The following is a 22,999-nucleotide window of genomic DNA, read 5'->3' as shown; positions in this document are numbered from 1 at the left end:
CAAGTGACAGAACTAAGCAGGCAATTTATCATTCACTGGATGAATCTAAATGGACAAAAACATTGCCTTAATGGTATCAGTTCACAAATATTGAGAACATCTTTCTGGAATTCATTTTACAGATATGAACTATGAGCATATCAAAACTTAATAGTACAGTCTTTGCTTTAGCCTCAGAGTCTGTTTCAATATGCCTCCATAGCACGGCTATGTTGTCTCAGTTTGCTTCATGTGTTTGTTTATTAAAATATTTATATCCAGCTATTTTTCCTGAGATATCAAGGTAGTATACGATAAAAACAACCTGACAAATTTACATCAGCGTAGATAACAAAAATGATCTTAAAAGGTTAAACACATATTAAACATATATGAGGAGCCAGCATGGCATAGTGGTTTAAGGGCTGGACTGTGGAGGCCAGGGCTCAATGCCTCACTCAGCCGTGAAACCCACTGGGTGACCTTGTGGAAATCACATGCTCTCAGCTTCAAGGGAAGGCAATGGCAAGCTTCCTCTGAACAAATTTTGCCAAGAAAACCCTATGATAGGCTTGCCTTAGGGTTGCCATAAGCCGGAAATGACTTGAAGGTACACAACACACATATTAAACAATTTAAAAAGTTTATTTAAACAATTTAAAAAGACAGGTTAAAACAGTTAATAAAATTTAAAACAATATAAAACCATGTACATGTGCAGGTTCTGTAAAACCAATTAGAACCCAAAAGCTTTAGTACAACCATGTTTTAACACAGTGGCAGAATGACAGCAACGCTGGCACTAAACAGTTCTCCAAAGGAAGAATGTTCCATAGCATGGCTGCCACAAAAGAGAAGACCATCTCCTGTGTCCTCCCATTATGCATTGCTCTGACTGATGAGACACAGAGGAGGGCCCCTCCAACAAGCCTTAAATCTCAGGAAAGTACATATAGGAAGAAGCAGTCATTCAAGAACTGACATCCCCAGCAGTTTTCAGTTTCATTACCAACACCTTGAATTGGGAATGAAAGTATATTATCAGCTTGTGCAATTCCTTTTAAAATTAATTTTATATTATTTTTGGATCATGTTCCAGTCAGCAGTGTATCTGCTGTGTTCTGCACTAGCTTTCTGGATTCTGCAGTTTCTGAATCGTCTTCAAGACAGTCTCACACAAAGTGCACTGCAACAATCTAAGTGGAAGGTTATAAGTGGATGGACTATTGTGGCGAAGTTATCTCTGTCCAGGAAAAGTTGTAAATGGCAGACCAGTCAAATCTAGCTCTAAGCACTCCAAGCCACAGAGTCTACCTTTGTCTCCAGTAACAAAGAAAGGCCAAAGAATATTCCCAAGCTATGCACCTGCTCCTTCATAGGGAATGCAACTCCATTTCGAGCAAGTATGTAACTCAATTCCCAGACCTGAGAACCACCAATCTTATCAGGATTCAACTTCATTTTACTGGCCCCCATCCAGCCCATTAGAACATTCAGGCACTGTTCCAGAACCTGCACAGCCTCTGACAATAAAGAGAAGCAGAGCTGGGTATTATCACCATACTGATGGTACCCCAAGTCCCCTTAAAAATTCTTCTAGTGATTTCATACAGATGTCGAACAGTGTGGGATAGAAGATGGAACCCTATGGCACTCACAACCTAATGGCCATGGGGCTGAACAACAATACCCCAATGCTACTCTCAGGAACCAGCCCAGCATATAAGAGCAGAACCACTGTAATGCAGTGCCTTGTACTCACATCTAATAGTGCCAGTCTAGTAAGATAGCACAATCGATGGTATCAAAAGCCAATGAGGGACTCAACAGACCAGAAATTAAGGCCAGCCTGGGGGTGGAGTTGGGGCATGTCGTCCCTCAGGCTGGTGTGATGCCATGCACCGCTCCACATGGCATGCGGCATCACGGTACTCCTCTGGCACTGCGTCTACATGATGCTGTGCCAAAGGAGCATAGAAAAGCCACACACCAGTGACTATGGTGCCCTTTCTGGGGCAAAAAAAGGAGCTGCTTTTTGCGGCTCCTTTTTGCGCCGTGGAAAGGAGAGATCAGGGCTGTGGCATATAGTTGCCACGGCCCCAATCTGGTGCTAATAGGGGTGGTCTCTTGAGCACGAGAGATCCAAGATGATCAACAGTGTAACGCTCCAGGTTTTTCATTTGGAGTAGGTCATCAGTAAGAGTGCCTAAGGCCATCTAAGTGCCATGTCCTAGCTTGAAACTAAACTTAAATGGGTCCAAATAATCTGTTTCCTCCAAGAACTCCTAATGTTGCCCACCTGTCATGTGCTGAAGCACCTTGCCCCCAATAAGATAGTAGTTCTTACATACCTCTGGATCCAGGGAAATCCTCTTCAGGATGGGGCATATGACTGCCTCAAGATAGCCCGTACCCCCCCCCTAATGCAGGTAGGCATATACACCCCCTGGACCCACCCAATCAATCCTGTGCTAGATTTTATCAGCTAAGATCGGCAAAGTTCAAGCTTACATGGGGTGGGCTGAAATTATTCAAAAATCTCATCCACATTATCAGGCCTCAACAACTGGAGCTGATCCCAAGAAAAATGATCCGATGGAGCACTGGACACATCTCCACATGCTGAAATAAGTGTGGTAACGAGTTGTAAGTAGATAAGAATGGCTTTCTCTGCAAAGTGCTACTGATAAGGATCGCAATTGCAATGAGATACCACTAAACTGTCCATAGAATATATGTTTGGTACATGCCTAATTCCTTTCTTAATGATCAGATTGATAACAAAATTATCCAAATTTACCCTGTCAAATTTGGTTTTGTTTTATATGCTCTTGGTAATCTCTGTTTCAAATTACTCTTCTGTATACCAAATACATACCAAGTTTTAAAACAAAATATTTTAAATAACTAAAGATTTCCCAAATATCCTTTGTACATGTATTAACCACCTCCATTCTTTTTTCAGAAATTATCGACTAGTGTTGACCTTTGCTAGTTATTGATATTCAAAATACAATAAACATAATATAGCCATTGAGCAACTTACAGATTTTTCTAGAGCTTCCCGAGATGGAAAATCAATTTCTAAGACTTCTTTCAAATTTTGTAATAAACTGACTTCTGGATCCCTAAAAAAAGAAAGAAAATAATGGTACCAAACCTTAAATCATGTTATCAACTAAAAATCTATAACTCAATAAACTTACCACAAGTGTACATTGCTGTTCAGCTTGATTTTCAAAGGATTTACCACTGAAAACAAAGAAATATTTGTGTGAATTTCACAATAAATGCTTGTTTGAGGATAATCTGTAGACTGATACGAGAGTCAGCCAAGGAAGAAATGCTACTACATCCTAAGGTTTTATACAAAATTTAGAATGAGCTAGACAGTTCAATAGTCATTCAAAGAGTATGACCATGGTAATGGTACATACCAGACATTTGCACACACTAGCTTACCACGATAACATGGTTCCATCCTATGGAATTCAATAAACTGAAATTTAGGGAGAAGTCTTTAGAATTCCCAGGCACTCTGAAGAACTATCATCTGTATCTGTCATGATTTGGACTCCATAATTAACACAATTTCAGCAGAGATGACCAGTGCACTGTCTGGTTGAGTTTTGATGGATGTGTTTCAATTTGTGGAGGCTTAGCCTGTGGACAGAATGTTTGGATGAGTCCAGCCAAAGGACTGCTCAACGCTTGTCCTTTGTGGCTTCTTAAATCTAACGGCAAGGGCATATCCTTCCCAGTCCATGAGTTTGTGAATGTCTCACTGAAAGAGAGAACAGCCCATGAGTCTTTAAAAGAAATATGTGCTTTTACCTCTAACTGTGATTTTTGAAGTGGTCATCTGTAAAGATACACAAATGGTTTGTTCTGTACCTGTGCAGAGCCACTTGGAAACCTATAGGCACTGGGTGAAAATCCATCTGCCATAATGCTAATGTCAATACAGGGCTCACATCCTTTCCCTCATAGTTTTGCTACAGCGACCAAAAGGGAAAAGGAGTCAGCATAGGACCGGGGTGAAGGGTAGGTTGTGTGACTTCACAGATAATCATTTCAAAAAGTTATAGATAAGCAATCTGTTTTTCTCTGTGGCTTCTGTGAATCACACAAATGGGAGAATAGAAACCTCTCTTGACAGCAGGTTGGGGCAAGTGTCATTAGGTACAATGAGCTTAAGACAGCCACCCCAAAATTTGCACCATTTTCTCCCTCCCATCTAGTTGACAATGCTGAACAAAGATCAGATGATGCAACTAAGTGCTTGCACAACTAATTTTCTGTAAGCCTGGGGCAGAGATACAAAGGAAGAAGAAGCCAACCTACAGAGAACACAGGGAACCAAAGATGCCTCTTATAAGAACAATATCTTCTACACTAGTACTTAGAGCCTTAATTACACTTAAAATGCTGGGATTGGTGCTTTGAGGAAGAGGAGCCTTGAGATGAATGATTACAAGAGCAACTAGAAGACTGTATTCAACCTGTTCTAGATGGAGTCTCAGTGCTGAGAAGTAGGAGTTTAAAATCCATGACACCATGCTTCTTCTACTGTTACTATTAAATGTCCACCACTAATCAGGGTCTGTTTCTGCACCAGTAATGGTGAAAGCAGCAATGCTAGTCAAGAGAGCTAGCTAAAGACTCCTCTATCCTGCACCAAAAGAGCCAGCACTATATATGTGTATGTGGAAATGGAGAGGAGGGTGGAGAAAGAAATGTATGCTTGCAGGAGCGACCCCTCGGCTGACTCTGACTGTGGCTTTTGGAACAAAATGATTGTGCAGCCCTGCCCTAAAGGGTGTACGACATTATTAACCCAGAACTATCATTAGAGGTCCAAAGAAACCTGGCTTAAAACTCGTGTTTAATTCTAAACTAGACTGAAGTCAAGTTTTGTGTTGTAATTTAAATTGATTTTGACTTTACAAGTTAGTTCTCTTTTATTTTGTATTTAAGCAGTTTTATGTTTAAACTGTGGTGGCTCAGCAGTTAAGATGCTGACTCATATGATCGCAAGTTCAGTAGTTCAGCAGTTCAAGGCCCAAGCTCCACATGACAGAGTGAGCTCTCGTCACCAGTCCCAGCTTCTGCCAACCTAGCAGTTCAAACCATGTAAAAGTACAAGTAGATAAATAGGTACCACTTTGGTGGGAAGGTAACAGTGTTCTGTACAGTCACGCTGGCCACATGACCACGGAGTCATCTTTGACAACGGTGGCTCCATCGGTTAAGTAACGGAGATGAGCACTGCCCTTTACAGTCAGACATGACTAGACAAACTTGTCAAAGGGGAAACCTTTACTTTTTATGTTTATTGTAAAACATCCAGAGGACTTTTAGACTACAGGGTTGCATTTGTAAATAAAAATAAATGAAAACACATATGCTGCTCCGTTTGCAATGATTTCAAAGCAACAGAATCTATTCTCAATAAAGTTACAGTACAACCTGGACCTACAAGAAGCTAAGAAGATTAAGACCAATATCCTGTAGGTTTTAGTGTAACATAAGTGTACACCTATGTACTTGTGCTGCATCCCAGAGCTACGCAGATGCACACTGGGCACCACTGGGCAATCACTTGGTATGCAACAGCTGATCAGCTCCCAACCCATCCAGTTAAAAATAACCAGAAAAGAGAAATTTGCAGTGCGTGTGCATGATGGAGAAGCCGTGATAGGTTCTCTGTGGATCACTCTAAATGTCACCAGAGATCTATCTACATTAGCATCATTCTAATTTTCCTGCAGCTACTTATAAAGGCATGAGAACTGATATGCAACACACTAAGAATATGCTGTTACAGAAGAGCTATTATGATGGACAAAACAGAGATTCAAGAAAATGTTATCTTACCATGGTCTGCTCCAAGAAAATAACACTCAGGAAGCATGGTGGGATGTCTGGGATCTACCTCAATATTGATTGAAATATTGTTTCCTGAAACAGATGTGCAGATTATTAGAATGGAAAATAAATATTTCATCCTTACTCAACTAAACTTCAGATACTTAAATGGAGTATAATATGTAAGAACGATCTTAGTTCAAGTTTTACGTCCAAAACACTGTGCCTGTAATTTCACTGTGCCTAGGCTTTTCTTTTTGTTTTAGCTTTTGCTGTTGTAAGAAATAACAACTTCCAAACTTTATTTGTCCTTTTTACCTCCATCGTTCTTCCCACTCATTGGTATGATTACGTATTGAAAGCATGTTATTAATTAGGATTGCAGTGTTTAGCTGATTCATTGGTTAGATTAATCAAATTATTTATTATTATTATTATTATTATTATTATTATTATTAACAAAATACCTCTAATAGGTATGTTTTGGCTGTTGTTTCTTTTTAAACCAGGTAAAATCAAGTACTGAAACGATGTTTGAAAGGTACCATCTTAAAGAAGGCATTCCTTTCTGAGCAAGAGGAGTAATGCACCTTCTGTGATGGTACCTGATGTGGCCCTTGCATGCTTCACCTTAACACAAAGGTTTAGATCCAAGAGAATCTGAGAAAAATAAAGTTTTGAATCCTAGTGAAATCAGTGGCTTTAGTTGATCCAGCAATTTCAGAAAAGCCTGACTAACTATTCAGCTTCAAATGCATATAGTGTGGGCAAAGTAGGGCCACTAGCATTGGACTAATCCTCAAGTGTCTTTGGGCACCAACAGTAAAACCCAGTTTACTTTTGGGGTTACCTTGAATCACAGCAACCACAGACTGTCTACACACACTGAGGCGAATTGGGGAGAACTATCCACACAGTGCTCCCTTTCAAACTCATCCTGGTCCAATAAATCACAGTATGTGCAGCCACATAGCCATGGCCCCTCCAGTTTTCCCCCTCCTCTCTGGCATGCAAATATACATATTTCTGAAGCCCACTCCCCCAATTTTGCTATGGAGTGCAGTCCACACAAACATCCAGATTTTCAGATCAAAACTAGAATAAATCCCCACATTTTTTCCTCCTGATTAAAGCCCTGAGGCAATGAAAAAGACCTGATTCAGCCCCAATCGTCCTGCATGTTGTTTGGACAGCTCACTGTGAAAATTAGGTGAGACCATTTTATTTGGCCTGTTTAGACATGCCCCAAGTCTCTGCTCACTAGAGCCTCAAAACCTTGCCTCTCTGAAGGTAGAATCTCTTATGTGCTTAGCCAAATAGACTTTTGTCTGCAAACCTGATAGCTCCATATAATCAACCAAGTGGAGAACTCTAGGTACACTGAAGTAAATGTGTAAAGGTTCCTCCTTTCTATTTTATAACTTGTTGGACTGCAGATGATGTTGGCAAAGAAATTAGGAGTGTGACTAATAGGCAGTGCCCCACTTCTCCTCTTACACATTCTGAGTACATGATGAGATAAATACTTGAGAAGGACTTTCCTGGGGATCCAATCCAAAGGATGTTTCCCCCCACTTTCACAAATACTGTTTAATTCATATGCAAATGTAATAAATGGAGTGACAGTCCTGTTATTGGAACTGATGTACATGACAGTTTACAGAATAACATAAAGGAGAGGTGGGAATGAAACTTGCAAACTGCATTCTGAATTTATATTATTTGATACTACACTGTTCAGGAAACCATATCAGATTTAACAGCTGATATCAATCAATGTGCTCTATTTAAACAAAAACTAATAATTTCAAATATTCTGATCCCCACCCCCCCACATCCAATAGTGTGAATGAAGCTGACACCAAGTTGTCCTTTTTGTTCTTACCGATTGCAATCCTTCGCATTGTGGCGTTCCGTGTGGGTTTTTCTGGCTCAAGTACCCAGGTCTTCTCATCAATTTCATCTAGAGCATTCCAAAACTCCTTCAGTGATTCTAATGCTGCCAAGAATTGACTATGAATGCTTAATAAGGAGCTCTACGAGAGAAGGAAATTGTAACAAATTTATAGATGGCATTTGACCAACAGCAATAGAAAATGGCAAAATAATGTCCTGTTGCAAGTTTTTAAAAGTCTAACACAAATCTGTCTGTAAAACCTATGGCAGAAAAGACTGCCCCCCCCCACCCCCAATACATTTTGATTTTTGACTTGGCCACACACTGACTGGGCTTTATTCTTTGGATATAGCATGTTGCGCAACCTTTAACTATTTGCTAAATGAGAGTTGACCAAGCCAAAATCATGTCCTTTATTGTTTTTAACTGCCATCAACTCAATTTCAACATATGCTGACCCTATAAATGAGAGACTTCCAGGTCCCCTATCTTCAACTGCCCTGCTCAGGTCTTGCAAATTCATAGCTGTGGCTTCCTTATTTGAGTCTATCCATCTGAAATGCAGTCTTCCTCTTTTCCTACTGCCTTCTACCTTACCAAGCATTATTGCCTTTTCTAGCAAGGCATGCCTTCTCATCACCTGGCCAAAGAACTCCACACTCAGTTCAGTCATCAGGGCAGGGGGAGTTCAGACTTAATGTGTCCTAGGACCGGTTGTTTGGTCTTTTTAGCAGGCATTCCAAAGTATCTGCAGAACTCTTCTCCAGCATCACATCTTGAATGAGCCAATTCTCTTCCTATCAGCTTTCTTCATGGTCCAGCTTTCATAACCATACATAGAAATGGGAAATATGTTGGCATGGACAATCCTAACTTTAGTATTCAATGAGGTATCTTTGCACTTCAGGATCTTGTCTAGGTCCTTCATAGCTGCCTTTCCAAGTCGTAGTCTTTTTCTGATTTCTGACTGCAGTCTCCATCTGATTAATGATTGAATTATTTCAGTGTCTTCGTCATCGATTTTTAGGTTTACATCATCTGTGGTCATTATTTTTATTTTCTATTTGGTCACCTGTAAACCAGCTTTTGCACTTTCTTCTTTTACTTTCTTCAGGAAAAAACATATACCTCATCACGTAATTCAATGGATTCAAGTATGCAATCTAAACCCCACCCCCTCCAGATCTGTGGTAGTTACTTACAAAATCATCCTCAGCTTCTGGAGAGCACGGTATCTGTATTTCATTCATGTTAAGTTACCATTAAGATTTGGAATCGCAAGAGGTTTAAAAATATGCTACTGGTAATAATGCGGGCCACTATATAAAATATGAGCTGGGACCCTGGGGTTGGTTTTTGGCAGCAGACACACATTTGGAAGAATCCCTGCATCACAAAACTGTACAATGTCAAGGTGTGTGTGTGTGTGTAAACTAGAAATGTCAGGAGAAAAACAAAGCTATTGTAGGAGGGTTTTTTTTAAGAATGGCAGTATAGTTCACATTTCTAAAGTAATAAGATTTTCTAAAAGTAATTTACAACTATCAGTCCTTTTATTACTCTCAGCCATAGTTTGGAAAGACACAGATAAAGTTTTGCATAGTTTAAAAATGATTTTTTTGGTGTGGCTTTATGTACATGAAAAATATTGAAAAAAAGGAAGGACAGAGCTTGAGAAATAAAATGTGGGATTTCTCCTACTGTTATTAAATTATATTAAAGTGAGAAAGCACTTAAGCAGAAAAGTGTGAATACTGCCAATCTCAAAATGTAACGCTTATTATCTTTAAAAGCATTTTGTTACTTTTATAATACCTGAAGTGATATAATAGTGTCAGTCACTTAACCAGATCTTAGAGCATAATATCTTCATCTTAAGTACTATTATTTCCAGTATTTTAATAATTTTCACACTGTCTTGGAATGTGATCTTTTGTGCTCTGATGACACTTAAATTAATAGCATAATTTTCTGGTACTTGCAACAGTTGCTTTCCATTTTGATTTTTCACATTTCCCAACATCACATACAGATAAATCCTCTAATAATCATTTTTATCTTTATCTTTAGGGAATTCAAAGGATTTTCAGTAGAAATAAAGGAACATCAAGGGATTAGAATCCTCAGATATATTTTGAAATCCAATTAATTTTAATACTAATTGCAATTTTTCAATGATATTCCTTAAAAGGTGGCCAAATCTTTTCTTAACGTGAACTGTTCATCTGATCCTATTTGCATGCTTCATTGATGTTGCCAACTAACTTTCCATATGCATATCTGAATCTCTATCTTAAAATCAGCTACATTACTTTGTCATGCAAATGATAAAAGAATTTATCACCCATTTTACATTTCAACCAGTTTATTTCTGAACACTTCTCCTTTAAGCAATTTGAATGAATTCCATTTTTATCTGTGACAAGATATTCAATATCCAATGTGCTGCTTAATAATTTTAGGTAGGTTTTATTTCTGAACCTAATATGTGGATTGTCTCTCTGTTCATTGAGTCAAGATGATGTACAAACTCTGGTACATGCACATATGCAAGCATGTACATGCACACACACACACACACACTAGCCATCTTCACATGATTGTCTATTATGTATAATATTTTCCCTAGTTACATGTATCTCAGACATTCACAGGGCAGAATTCTTATTGGTGTTTATATAACAGTACTATTATACAATAGTACATGAAATTTCCAAATGATTTTTTTTGGTCTATCAAAATAGTATCTTCCTGGCCAGGTGCTCTATCCCTCACTCCACAGGGTTTGAGAGTCTTAATTTCAAGGTAGGTGGCTGGACTAGATTAGGGAATCAACTGGTGTTATCGCTCACCCCGCTGCTCAAACATCTCCCTTCCTCAGCTAGCCGGGGTGACCTCAGGGGTAATATTGGAATCCTCACAGCTAAAATTGATGGGGGACTTCAACATTCATGCTGAGACGAACTTGTCAGCAGTTGCTAAGGCTATCATGCCTGCCATGCCAACCATGAGTCTATCCCAAGTGATATCTAGCCCAGCTCATGGTGCTGGACACACTTTCAATCTTGTTTTCTGTACAGGAGAGGAAGATGGAGATCTGTGAATGGAGGACCTTTCTACTGATCTGTTGTCATGAACAGATTACTTCTTGGTCAAGTTTAGACTTAAGCCCCTGCAGGGGTTGAGGACCAATTAAGATGGTCAACCTCAGGAGGCTAATGGATCTGGATGGATTTCTGATGGGTCTTGAAGAATTTCCTGCTGCCTCACCATGTGATACTGTCAAAGCCCTGGTTGATCTGTGGAATGAGGAAATGATCAGGGCAGAGAAGATAGTTGCACTGAAGCATCCCTTGAATGGAGCTAAATTAGCTCCCTAGTTTTCTAATGAGCTAGCAGCAATGAAATGAGTGAGATGGAGACTAGAGCAAAACTGGCAGGGAAATCAAGAGCAAGTCCAACAAAAAACAGTCTAAAATCTATCTGAAGGCCCATGGTAGGGCAATAAGGTTAGCAAAAAGTCCACACACACACACACCTCAAAAAACTATGGCATCCTCAAAGAACCATTTAGTGGGGCTCTTTGAAATGGTCAGATTTCCCTGCCAGCTGGCCCAAAGGAGAATTTAGCAGTTTTCAACAGACCACTGTGAAGAATTTGCCCACCACTTTGCAGATAAAATAACTTTGACTCACTCTAACTGGAATGCCAGTGTTGATACAGGTCCAATAGATGCAACTTTGGCCTTTTTGTCCAGTCTTGATGGACAGTTTTCAATTTGTGCAGCCCAAGGGTTGGACAGAATCCTTGGAGAGGCAAGAGCTACCACATGTGTACGAGATCTTCCAGGCTTATTAAACAGGCCAGAGGGGAGCTGGAAGACTCAATAATGGAAATGGCTAATGTCACTTTAAAATAGGGTCGCAATTCACCTGGAGAAGGCTGTGGCTAGAACTCTTTTGAAAAATCCTTCTTTGGATCCTATTACATTGGATACCCTAGGCCAATCTCCAATATCCCTTTCTTGGGCAAGGTACAGGAGCAAGTGGCTATGGGACAGACAGTTTTGTTTGCCTTGGACAAAGGAGCTGCAACCAGATTGCTAACTGTGCTAGCTACAGGAAGCATGCAACAGTGCCAGTTTCTGGTGGTCCATTTCTGGTCACAATTAAAAATGCAGGTAATGAAGCCCTAGGATTGGGTCTAGACTATTTGAAGTACAGTAGCTTCCTTTATGAGGCCATTAGAACTTTAAACTCATCTAGATCACCTCTTCACTCTGTTCCACTACTTTCTTAGTCTTGTTTAGTGGCAATAAGGAAGAGAGCTTTCTCAGTGGCTGCCCCATCTTTAGAACTCCCTCTTGCGAGGCCAGAATGGCTTCTTCTTTGTTCCCCTTCCATCAACAACTGAAAACACTTTTATGCCAAAAGGCTTTTGGACATTGACTCGGGTAGTTTTTTGTGGTTTTTTTGGGCTATGTGGCCATGTTCTAGAAGAGTTTCTTCCTGACGTTGTGCCAGCATCTGTGGCTGGCATGTTCAGAGAATGTTTGCCTGGAAAAAGTTGGGTATATATATATTGTGAGAGCCTGGGAATGCAGGCATGATTTGCATGTGTATTATTCTGTTGCTGATGGTAGGCCTCAGGCTGGGAGGCTAATGCAAAAGAGGATTAGTGTTTGCTAATTGATGGTCATTATCTGCTTTTTCCAGGCAAAGCATTCTCTGAAGATGCCAGCCACAGATGCTGGCAAAACGTCAGGAAGAAACTCTTCTAGAACTTGGCCACATAGCCCGAAAAACCCACAAAAAACTATGGATGCTGGCCATGAAAGCCTTCAACTTCACATTGAATGGGGTAGGCTTTTAATGATGTGCTGTGCTTTTTCATGTTTTATAATGCATATAATGGTTTAGTGACTTTTAATGTTTTAAATGTTTACTGCTTTAACCTGATAGAGTATTTGTTTTTTGTTTTTGTTTTTAGATAACTTTGTATTTACACTTCTATCAATGTTTAGTTTAGTTTATAATCTACATTGTTTTACACATGTTGTTAGTTGCCTTGAGTCCCACTGTTGGGATGAAAGTGCAATATAAATGAAAATAACAACAACAAGAGAGTGCAAGTGACACAAGGCTGATCAATCTCTATCAGTAAATCTCTGAATGATGTGCCAAAGATCACCAAGGATTTTTTTATTCACAACTGTTTAGCAAAAAAAAAAAAAACAAAGAAAAAATAAACTCTGTATTTCATAAGACCTAACCTATATTCAGTGAGAGAGAACAAACATATACAGAAGTAGATGTTTGTGAGGCATGCGTGTTCAGTTTAATTCTACTATAATCCCCTCCCCTCCAAAATACTGGATACTGAATCCCCCCGCAAGTGTAGGTTGCTTCACCTGGTTGACAGTCTTGTGGTTCTAATGAAAAACATGGCAGAGGCCACAAGTCTATGTCTGCCTACTCGTGCTTCAGATTCCCCCATCTATAATATAACACACACACACCCAAATGCATGACAAGTATCTATGATCTGACACAATACTGCTGAAAAACTGCATCTACAATCCAGGTATTAGCATTCTGTAAGTCCACAGGTTTCTCTCAGGCAGTTTGAAGGCTGTTGTTTTTTAAACTATTTCCTTGTTTTCAGATGGACTGATCTCACTTCAGAAACTGAAGATAGGCAAATGAATTCAGTATTAAAAGGAATTATATATGAGATTATCTAATGTATTTTTACATTTGCTTTACTTGTTCAGGTCTTTTGGAAACAGCGAATAGACTTGCAACACAAGTTAAGCAGTACATACTTCCACACAGAATGCTTCTGTGGTTCACAACTGAAAGGCACTAGGCAGCTGTTTTGATTATTTTGATTAATGAATTTCCTCTGGGACAAAAAGAAGATAGAAATAACAATGCAGGGGGGGGGGGGAGGGACTCCAACTTGAGCAGGTTACAAACTGAAAACAGTATTTAAACTTTCTGCAAACTTCCATGCTCAAGACAGTACAATTACACTGTAAAAACCTTGCCTGGAAGCAACCTGGAAGCCGTAGATGCCTGCATGACTTATAATACCAATCCTGGATATGAAACCACAGAACTTAAGAGCAACAGTCCACAGCTAAAACTCAAAAGGAAATTAAAATTCCTTTCAACTGAAAAATGGAGGAAAGACTTGTTAGCTAGGCAATATCCACTGCATTGATTGAAGGATTAAGACAAAAACATGAGGAAAATGCAGTGCAATGAACAGGTTCTGACACAGCAGGGGTATGGATTGGATGACCCGCTAGGTCTCTTCTCTTAGTAATTTATGATTCTTTCAGATTTGCCTGGAAAATGGTTTCCATTTGTCATTTACTCAAGCTGAACCTTCTTTTCAGCACCCCTCCCAATCCTCATATCCACCAGCAAAGAAAAAGAAAAAGTGTCGGATCTGAAATCTTTTTTTTAAAAATCGCCCCTATTCTGTGTTATTGCCTTTGTGTGTGTTATTGATTCAATATTCCACAATTCCATTGCAGGCTTAGCAACACAAGCTAGAAATACAGCAGGCTTATTCTGAAGATCCAGCACTGCATATTTTACTAAAAATACTTTAACTAAGATTTCAGAGGAAAAGACAAAGCTTTAATATGAGGTTCTGTGAATAAACTACAGGCAGTCACCGTATTTTCCCCCCAAAGTGGAATAAGCAGCAAATTTATTTGACTAATTTAAAAAAAATAAAGTATGTAACTGAGGTAAGTAGATGTACACTAGCAATTGTCATTGGGAAGCTCTCTGTTTATTTGGCATGTGGAACAATGGCAGCAGCCTTGCCCTTGGTGCTGATTTCTGACTATTCGAAAATGTCTCCTCTGAGCCAGAATACACTGGCTGCTACTGTTCATGCTGTGAGACACCTGCACTGGCTACTAGGCTTGTCATGACGCACAAAACCCTACCATCTTCAGCTTGACATTGTGCACGTTATAATTATTCATCCAAATGAATATGTCAGAGCAGCAGCAGCAGACCTCTCATCAGAGCACAAGAAAAATACATCAAAACATTATCAACCCAGCAGGAAGACAGGGACCATAAGGAAAATTACCCATTTTTAATACAGATGCCATAAAGCCATGTCTATTATTATTCAGGGCGGGGGACCGGGTGGAGGAAGAACCACCATCAAGCTCAAAGTCCAAAAGTACGAGAAGAACATGAAAAAGGAAACAGCTGTTGGGGAAAAAATCAATTATGGTACCTGAAATCTATTTATATTCTCTTTAATAAGAGTGTGCTGGTATTCTAACAGTGACATTTGCACTGTTTGAGATAAGGTTCTTGTCAATGTTTTCATTAAGGTGACCTACTGATGTTAAAATTAAATCCCTATCAAACATTAGAACATCATGCTGAATACACAAAGTATCTAGAACAAAAGCGAGCCCATGTGTTTATTGTTGTTTGCACATACACTTTTTACATGCATGTATACAGAAAACATTTGGATTTTTTATTGTTTTAAAAGAGACAACTTGGACTGCAATTTCAGATAAATTCTCACTTATTTTTTATTTGATTCACATACATATATACATACCCAATTAAGTGTCAAAGATGAGGATCAGAAGAACTTGGTACATGTCTCTTAAATCATAAAACTCTGCTGCAGCAAACTGGCTCTTTCCTTAATTTTGTATTCACACAAGCTTTAACTAGATAGGATACATTTGTATTTTTATTTGGGTATGCTTGTGCACATAGGAATAATTACTGTATATACTCCTGTGTAAGTCTGAGACATTTTATTGAAAAAAACTGACCCCAAAAACCTGAGTCAATTTATCTGAGTCAATTACTGTACTTTAACTCTTATTTTAAAAAAAGGAACCATCCCCTGGTGAACGGCAAGACTGTAATCTGTCTTGGAAACACCAAGCACTCTACTCTCTCATCCATTCATCCTTTAGTATGGGCACAGTTATGCTTGCTAGGATTTTTTAAGTTCCTTGGCATTGTTTTCCTTAGCTTTGTCCTTTACATCCTTTATTAACACACCTGTAAGTTTTATCCTCGACTCATCCACAGGTCACATCAAAATCCCTAATTTTAGCCCAAAGCCTGCCCTTGACTTGTACATGAAGTTGACTTATAATCAAGTATATACGGTACGTAAAAATTAGCCTTTTGTCAATTACAGGCTATGTATACTTTTGAAAACCTACTGACTGCATAGTCCTTAGCATCAATTTATAGAATACTGTACTGAGAAAGATACAGCTGTACTGTGTCTAAGTACTGTATTTCAAGTGACCCATAACAACAACTGCATGAGCATAACTTTGCCAATTGTGACCTTATAATGATGCCAATCATAGAAGGCAGTGGTCCTTACAATAATATATTTTAATAACAAATTTGTAAAATATGATATTGGGGGGGGGGGGGAAGCAGCATATTCCCTATCTTAATATTTATAGCTGGCAATAAAATTGCCTAGATTTTTAAAAAATAAAATAAAACTGCAATCTGGATGAGATTACTAACCACAATCTTTATCTTGTCAAAACACATTTACAAGTGAGACCTAAAACAACTCTATTGCAGTACTGAGTGCTCCTGACCAGTTTCTCCTCCTTCACAAGATGTCCTTCCATTCCTACACAACTTTACCATCTGTCAAACTGCACTCAATGCCTCACTCAGTTTTCACTGGTCTGTTTCTGGAGTCCTCACCTCTACTTTTTTTTAGATTATTTCTTTATTTTATTGGTGTATATCCCATGTTTCTCCAGTGCAGGTTATAGCAACAATGAGCAAAATATAATGAAAAACAGGACAATTTAAATACTAAAACACAATTTAAAACCTATCTGTAAGATAAAATAAAGCACCCAAACATTTAAATTAACATTAAATTAAAAGCCTCCTTCCTTAATAACTGTTCAGTTGAACAAAGCCTTTCTGAATAAGGTTTTTTTGCTGAGAGAAGGACAATTGCAGGGGGGGGTGCTATTGCCCTGTGGTCCCCCAAAGTCTGTTGTACTTCTATAAACATCAAGGATTCTGCAGATCTGCTAGTACACAATACTTGTGCATGTACTGTGCTATCTGGCCTACTGAAAAGCTGGAATCCAGGAAAATCAAGATCTTTATTACCTCTCAGTGACATTTAATCCAGCCCCATTTATACAGGAAATCTAGTCTCACTGAATGTGTATACAATCCCACTGGATGTATGCACCATCTTTTGTTCACTTTGTGATGAGCAGCAACAAATAATTTGAGATGAACCTTACAAAGGACATTTATGACCCTCCAAAGAAAGCTGACAGATTTTTGAAAGTATAGACTTAGTTACACACATTTTCACAGAAACCTGTACTTTTGAAGGAGGTTTCCAGCTCCTGTGTGCTAACATACCAAACAATACTAGCTAGAGCTGGAGACATATTTCCTAAGCAGTAGGTACTACTACCGTATATACTCGACTATAAGTCAACTTCATGTATAAGTCAAGGGCAAATTTTGGGGCCAAAATTATGGAGTTTGCTATGACCCATGGATAAGTCGAGGGTAGAATTTAGGAGCATATGACAAAGGATCTAAAGGATGAAACAAAGCAAAACAATGTCAAAGAACTTACAAAATTTCAGCAGACATAACTTTGTGCTCACCCTTAAGGCTAGATGGATGAGAGAGTAAAGGAAGGCGGTGTCAATGCTTTCAAGACAGATTATATTCTTGCTTTTCACCAGGGGATGGTTCCTTTTAAGATACAGTACTTACATTGACCCGTGGATAAGTCGACTCAGATTTTTGGGGTCAATTTTTTGACCCAAATTTCGAGACTTATACTTAAGTATATACAGTAAATTACAGTAAGGTGGCCCTATGCTGTGGTGGGAGGTTGACCCATGGAAGAGGGATTCTTTAGGTCTGAAGCAACGATGTGTAAGGAAATTTGCAGCTTAGAAATTTCCAGCTGGGAGATAAGATAGGGGCCTGTGAACTGAAGACCCAAGGAGTGATGCAAATTAACCCTTTTTCTTGAATTAAAATGGGGACTTATACCACCATTCCCTGCTTGATGGGGGGGGGGGGGACTCTAAAGAACCCAGGAGGCAGTCTGTGGAATTTAGAAAGAGGAACTGAATATGAATGCCACGTTTATCCATAGCATAATTTTCCTGTTACATGTTTGTTAACTACTGTCAAGTTGACTTCAACTGATGGCCCTATGAATGAGAAACCTCCAAGTTATCTGATCATCAACAGCCCTGCTCAGGTTTTGCAGATTCAGGGATGTGGCTTCCTGGATTGAATCTATCCATCTCGAAAGCAGTCTGTGTCTTTGCCTACTGCCTTTCAATTTGCCAAGCATTATTGTCTTTTCTAATGAGGCATATCTTCTTATGGTACAACAGCCTCAGTTTAGTTATCTTGGCTCCTATGGACAATTCAGGACTGATTTGCTTTAGGACCTATTTATTTGTCTTTTTAAGCAGCCCACGGTTATCTGCAGAACTCTTCTCCGGGACTACATTTCAAAAGAGTTGATTTCTTTCGTATCAGCTTTCTTCATTATGGAGCCCTGGTGGCACAGAGGTTAAATGCCTGTACTGCAGCCATTCACTCGAAACCACAAGGTTGCGAGTTCAAGACCAGCAAAAGGGCCCAAGCTCGACTCAGGCTTGCATCCTTCCGAGGTCGCTAAAATGAGTACCCAGACTGTTGGGGGCAAATTAGCTTAGTTGCTAATTAGCTTACTTGCTGTTCACCGCTATGATCTTAGGAATAGCGGTATATAAATAAAACAAATTATTATTATTATTATTATTATTATTATTATTATTATTATTATCCAGCTTCCACAACCATACATTTAGGATCTTGTCTAGTCCCTTCATAGCTGCCCCTCCAAGTGCTAATCTTTTTCTGGTTTTTTTATTGCAATCTCTATTCTGATTAATGACTGAACCATGGTTTGGAAAATCTTGGACTATTTCATAGAATCATAAAATTGTAGAGTTGGAAGAGACCACAAGGGCCATCCAGTCCAACCCCCTGCCATGCAGGAACCCTCAATCAAAGCATCCCCGGCAGATGGCCTTCGAGCCTCTGTTTAAAGACCTCCAAGGAAGGAGACTCCACCACTCTCCAAGGGAGTGTGTTCCACTGTCGAACAGCCATTACTGTCAGCAAGTTCCTCCTAATGTTGAGGCGGAATCTCTTTTCCTGGAGCTTGCATCCCATGTTCTGGGTCCTGTTCTGTGGAGCAGCAGAAAACATGCTTGTTCCCTCCTGAATATGATATCCCTTCAAATATTTAAATAGGGCTATCATATCACCTTTTAACCTTCTCTTCTCCAGACTAAACATCCCCAGCTCCCTAAGCCATTCCTCATAGGGCATGGTTTCCAGACCCTTCACCATTTTAGTCGCCCTACTTTGGACACGCTCCAGTTTCTCAACATCCTTTTTGAATTGTGGTTCCCAGAACTGGACACAGTATTCTGACCAAAGCAGAATAGAGTGGCACTATTACTTCCCTAGATGTAGACACTATACTTCTATTGATGCAGCCTAAAATTGCATTTCAGTGTCTTCATCTCTTTTAAAGTAACATAAACCATCTATGGTCATTATGTTTGTTTTCTTAATATTCAACTGTAAACCTGCCTTTGCACTTTCTTTTTTCATTTTCTTCAATAATCATTCCAAGTCTTTGCTATTTTCTGCTAATACAGGTCGAGTCTCCTTCAACTGGAATTTTGAAATATTCTAAATTCCAGAATTGTCCACTTGAGTGACCGAGACAACAACACCTTTGCTTCCTGATGGTTCAATGTATGCAGACTTTGTATCATGCACAAATTATTAAAAAATGTTGTGTATAAAATTATCTTCAGGCTATGTGTATAAGGTTCATATGAAACAAATGAATTTCATGGTTAGACTTGGATCCCATCTCCAAGATATCTCATTCTGTATATGCAAATATTCCAAAATCTGAAAAATTCCAAAATACGTCTGGTCCCAAGCATTTCAGATAAGGAAGACTCAGCCTGTAGTATATCATCTGCATATCTTAAGTTGTTGATATTCCTCCCTCCAGTGTTCACATTTCATTCCAAACTCCATTTCAAACTTCACAAAATCACACAGCATGTCAGAGCTTTTTATGAACATTAGCATGCATACATATAGAAGGGGTGGGGTAGAGATGGGGAGCAGGATACAGCAACAATATGTGATGTTTTGATGGTTCTGTTTTGTAAAGCCATCGTATTGTCTGATAGCACTGTACAGACAATAAATAAAATGATTTTTAATATAAGAAACTCCTGCAAAATTAAGTATTTTGCATTCTTGCCAGAGGGGGGCAACCCATGAACAGCACAAACCAATAATTCTGTACAAATAATTTATGGTAGTATCTACATGTAACAGGAATGAAAATACTTCTAGCAAGAATGTTTTCTACCAAGTAAGTGTGGGAAATCTATAGCTTTCGTAAATACTACTTTCTCACATATTTTCTTTTTTCCTGATGAACATCTTTAATCAAATTGAAAATTGAAGATTCTAAGCCACCTTTATTGACTTCACAAAACATCTGTGAATCTGTCTTAGCTTTGGTGTAATATCTAATCATCAGTTAATAGTGTTAGGTTTACATTCAAGTAAATCAGAATTTTTTCCACCAGCTATCCTTGTGTGGGTTGCTCCTCCCTCTTGCTATGGTAGATAGAACTACAGTGATTAAAGTTGTAGATATGTTACCTGTAAGAGTCCCAAATATTTTAGTGTGTTCAATAGCCAAGATCTTTTCTGTTGAAACAGGAGAGAAAATCAAGAGGTAGAAGTACTGCATATAGGGAAAGATAGCTACCCAGAAAGGGACTGTATACTTTGGCCTCACAGATGTGCCATAGGAGGGGGCATAAAACAGTCTCCTTGTGAAGGCATCTGTGTTCTCATCCCCTGTAACTGGACCCTAGATATAGATCTTGCCAGTTTGTAGATAGCTGGGGAGGTGAAATGGTTTATGTTTAATCTGCTGGCTGAGGATCCATTCTCCCCGATCAATGTCATGCCACAGTCTGCCAATCTACTTCAGAGCTGCGTTGCCTGATTATTATTTTTTTAAAAGTGTATCCTCCGCCTTTGTTCTAGCAGGAAATTAAAGAGTCTTTCCATAAAACTATGCAAATACTCATCCTACATTGAGCATAACAGTGTTTGCACAGAGTAGGACTCTAGAATAATCCTGCACTGAAGACAATAATCTTGCACTGAAGGCTGCAATACTATACCCACTTGCTGAGAAGCAAATTCCATGGAACTTCCTTGCACATAATTGTATGGCATAGAAAGTCTTTTTTTCCATTTTGCATTTTTTATCGAAGTTGTGATGTGGATATGTTCATTCAAAAAACTAGCTAGAGCATATTCATTAAAAAAACAAACAAACAAACAACTAGAGGTATTAACTTGACACTGCTTTTTAGTCCCAGGACTGCACAACATCATACAAAAAGCTAGTGCCAGTTAACTAGACTCTGTACATTATATTTGAATAACTGAGCTCTGTCATATTACAAGCTGAAAACTGCCACAAACTGTCAAAAGCAATTTATTATGAGGATGGGGATGAGAGAAAGATGGATAAAGCAAGTGACCCTTGGATGTGATACTATCTTTATGGTTCTTTGGATCCTACATCATTAATATTACAGTAAGTTCAAAATCAAATTAATTGATATCATTTTCCATGAAATGTAATGTTGGCCACTTACTGTAAATTTTCATTCTTGTTCAATGAGGAAAGCATCCAGGAACGGGTTAAGAAATGGGTTAAGATGCCCAGATTTGGCAGGCATCATATGGTCTCAAACATCTCTTTATAAGATACACCCTTTGTTTGGCTCCTCCCCTACTTCTTCTCATTGCAAAACACAGAAGCAATATGAGGACTATGGCATTCAGAAAAATTAGAAAGGAGCATATTAAAGGTACCCTCAGCTAGGAACTGATAATAGTTTTGAATAGTAAACTGCTAAAAACAAGGAAAATATGTCACATACTGCCTGAGCAGGTACAGATGTCTCCTCCTCAATGAACAACAAAGGAATATTCACAGGAAGTGACCAACATTATGTCATCTTGTAATGGAGAAGGCCTCCAGGAATGGCCTTTATCCAAGTTAAATCTGGATTATTAACAACTTGAAGGCACACGAGAACACCACCACTACCATCTCAGGAAAGCCATCCAAGTTACTTCATTGATACAAAAGACAGTTAACTTGAATAGAGTATCCTAATCTATACTAAGAAAAACTTGGGCCATTAGAGGAGCAGAAGAGACTCTCACTGCTAAAGTCCACGAACTTTTTTGCAAAGCAGTGGTCTAAAGGCTTTTCACATGTATCACTGTTGGCAGGGCCACTGGCCTGGGCATGGGGTAGGCTCCTTGAGCATCCATGATTTCCAACAAATACACACGCAGCTAAGTTTGTGAGGGTAAACAAACACTTTTACTAGTTCGTTAAGGCTTTGGCCAGAGTACAATTCCTTAGGGCTGAGGCAACACAGTAAGCAACAGACATTAATCCGCCAGCCAGGGTAGGGAAAAAGTCCCAAACTTAAAGTTCTCCTGGTCAGAGTTTCCCAAAGCCCGCAGAACTGAAACTCATTTCCTCAGCATTCTGGGGTTGCCAAGGCCGCTCCTTCCTCGTTGTGAACGTGGGCCAAGCCCTCTAACTCCTCCACCTTTCTGTTCTACTCTCGGGGCGGGGAACGGAGATAGTGCTTCTCCAAGCACTCGACGTCTCCCTTTTCCAGACCCTGGAGTTGGGCTCCACATTCCCACCATTCTCCACAAGGGTCCCACCAGCATTCTTCCAAGTTAGCTCCACTACGGTAGTGAGTAAGGGGCCTATCCGGTCTGAGGTGCCCACCTAAATCACCTTCCCAGCAGGGTTTGGGAAGTGTCACAGCCTGGTGGGGTCCCACTCGTGGTCTGCCCCAAGAAGTGCAAGGATATGGGACATCCTTCCTGGCCTGGACTCCGTGTAGTGGCTATCTTACTTGACCTTGCATTGTCTCTCAGGCCCAAGCATCCTCTCCTCCCCCCTCTTCTTTGGGGAATCTCCCTTTTAGCTTCCTCAGTTTGGCACGTCTCAGCCCCTCCCTCTGCGCCCACCTCTCTCTCCCTTTGCCTTTCCCCCTCCGAGCCCGA

General features: G+C 39.5%; 1 protein-coding gene across 3 annotated transcripts in view; it reads right to left on the bottom strand.

The window, feature by feature from the left end:
• Positions 1-22,999, bottom strand: part of FANCL (FA complementation group L) — a 57,615-nt gene that overhangs the window by 4,943 nt on the left and 29,673 nt on the right. For all 3 annotated transcript variants that reach the window (XR_016281646.1, XR_016281647.1, XM_089528866.1), the window contains exons 8-11: positions 7,733-7,883; positions 5,857-5,940; positions 3,186-3,231; positions 3,026-3,107 (exon numbers count right to left, since the gene is read on the bottom strand). Coding sequence is in view for 1 of the 3 variants with exons in the window: in XM_089528866.1 (XP_089384992.1) it covers positions 3,026-3,107; positions 3,186-3,231; positions 5,857-5,940; positions 7,733-7,883 (363 nt within the window). In the remaining 2 variants the exon portion in view is untranslated. The remainder of the gene's footprint in view (positions 1-3,025; positions 3,108-3,185; positions 3,232-5,856; positions 5,941-7,732; positions 7,884-22,999) is intronic.

The sequence above is a fragment of the Sceloporus occidentalis genome, unplaced genomic scaffold, assembly GCF_023333645.1.
Source record: "Sceloporus occidentalis isolate IW3139 unplaced genomic scaffold, rSceOcc1.0.p SCAF_6, whole genome shotgun sequence".
Lineage (NCBI taxonomy): Eukaryota > Metazoa > Chordata > Lepidosauria > Squamata > Phrynosomatidae > Sceloporus > Sceloporus occidentalis.
Note: the sequence above shows the minus strand (reverse complement) of the source record. Positions and strands in the feature narration are given on the sequence as shown.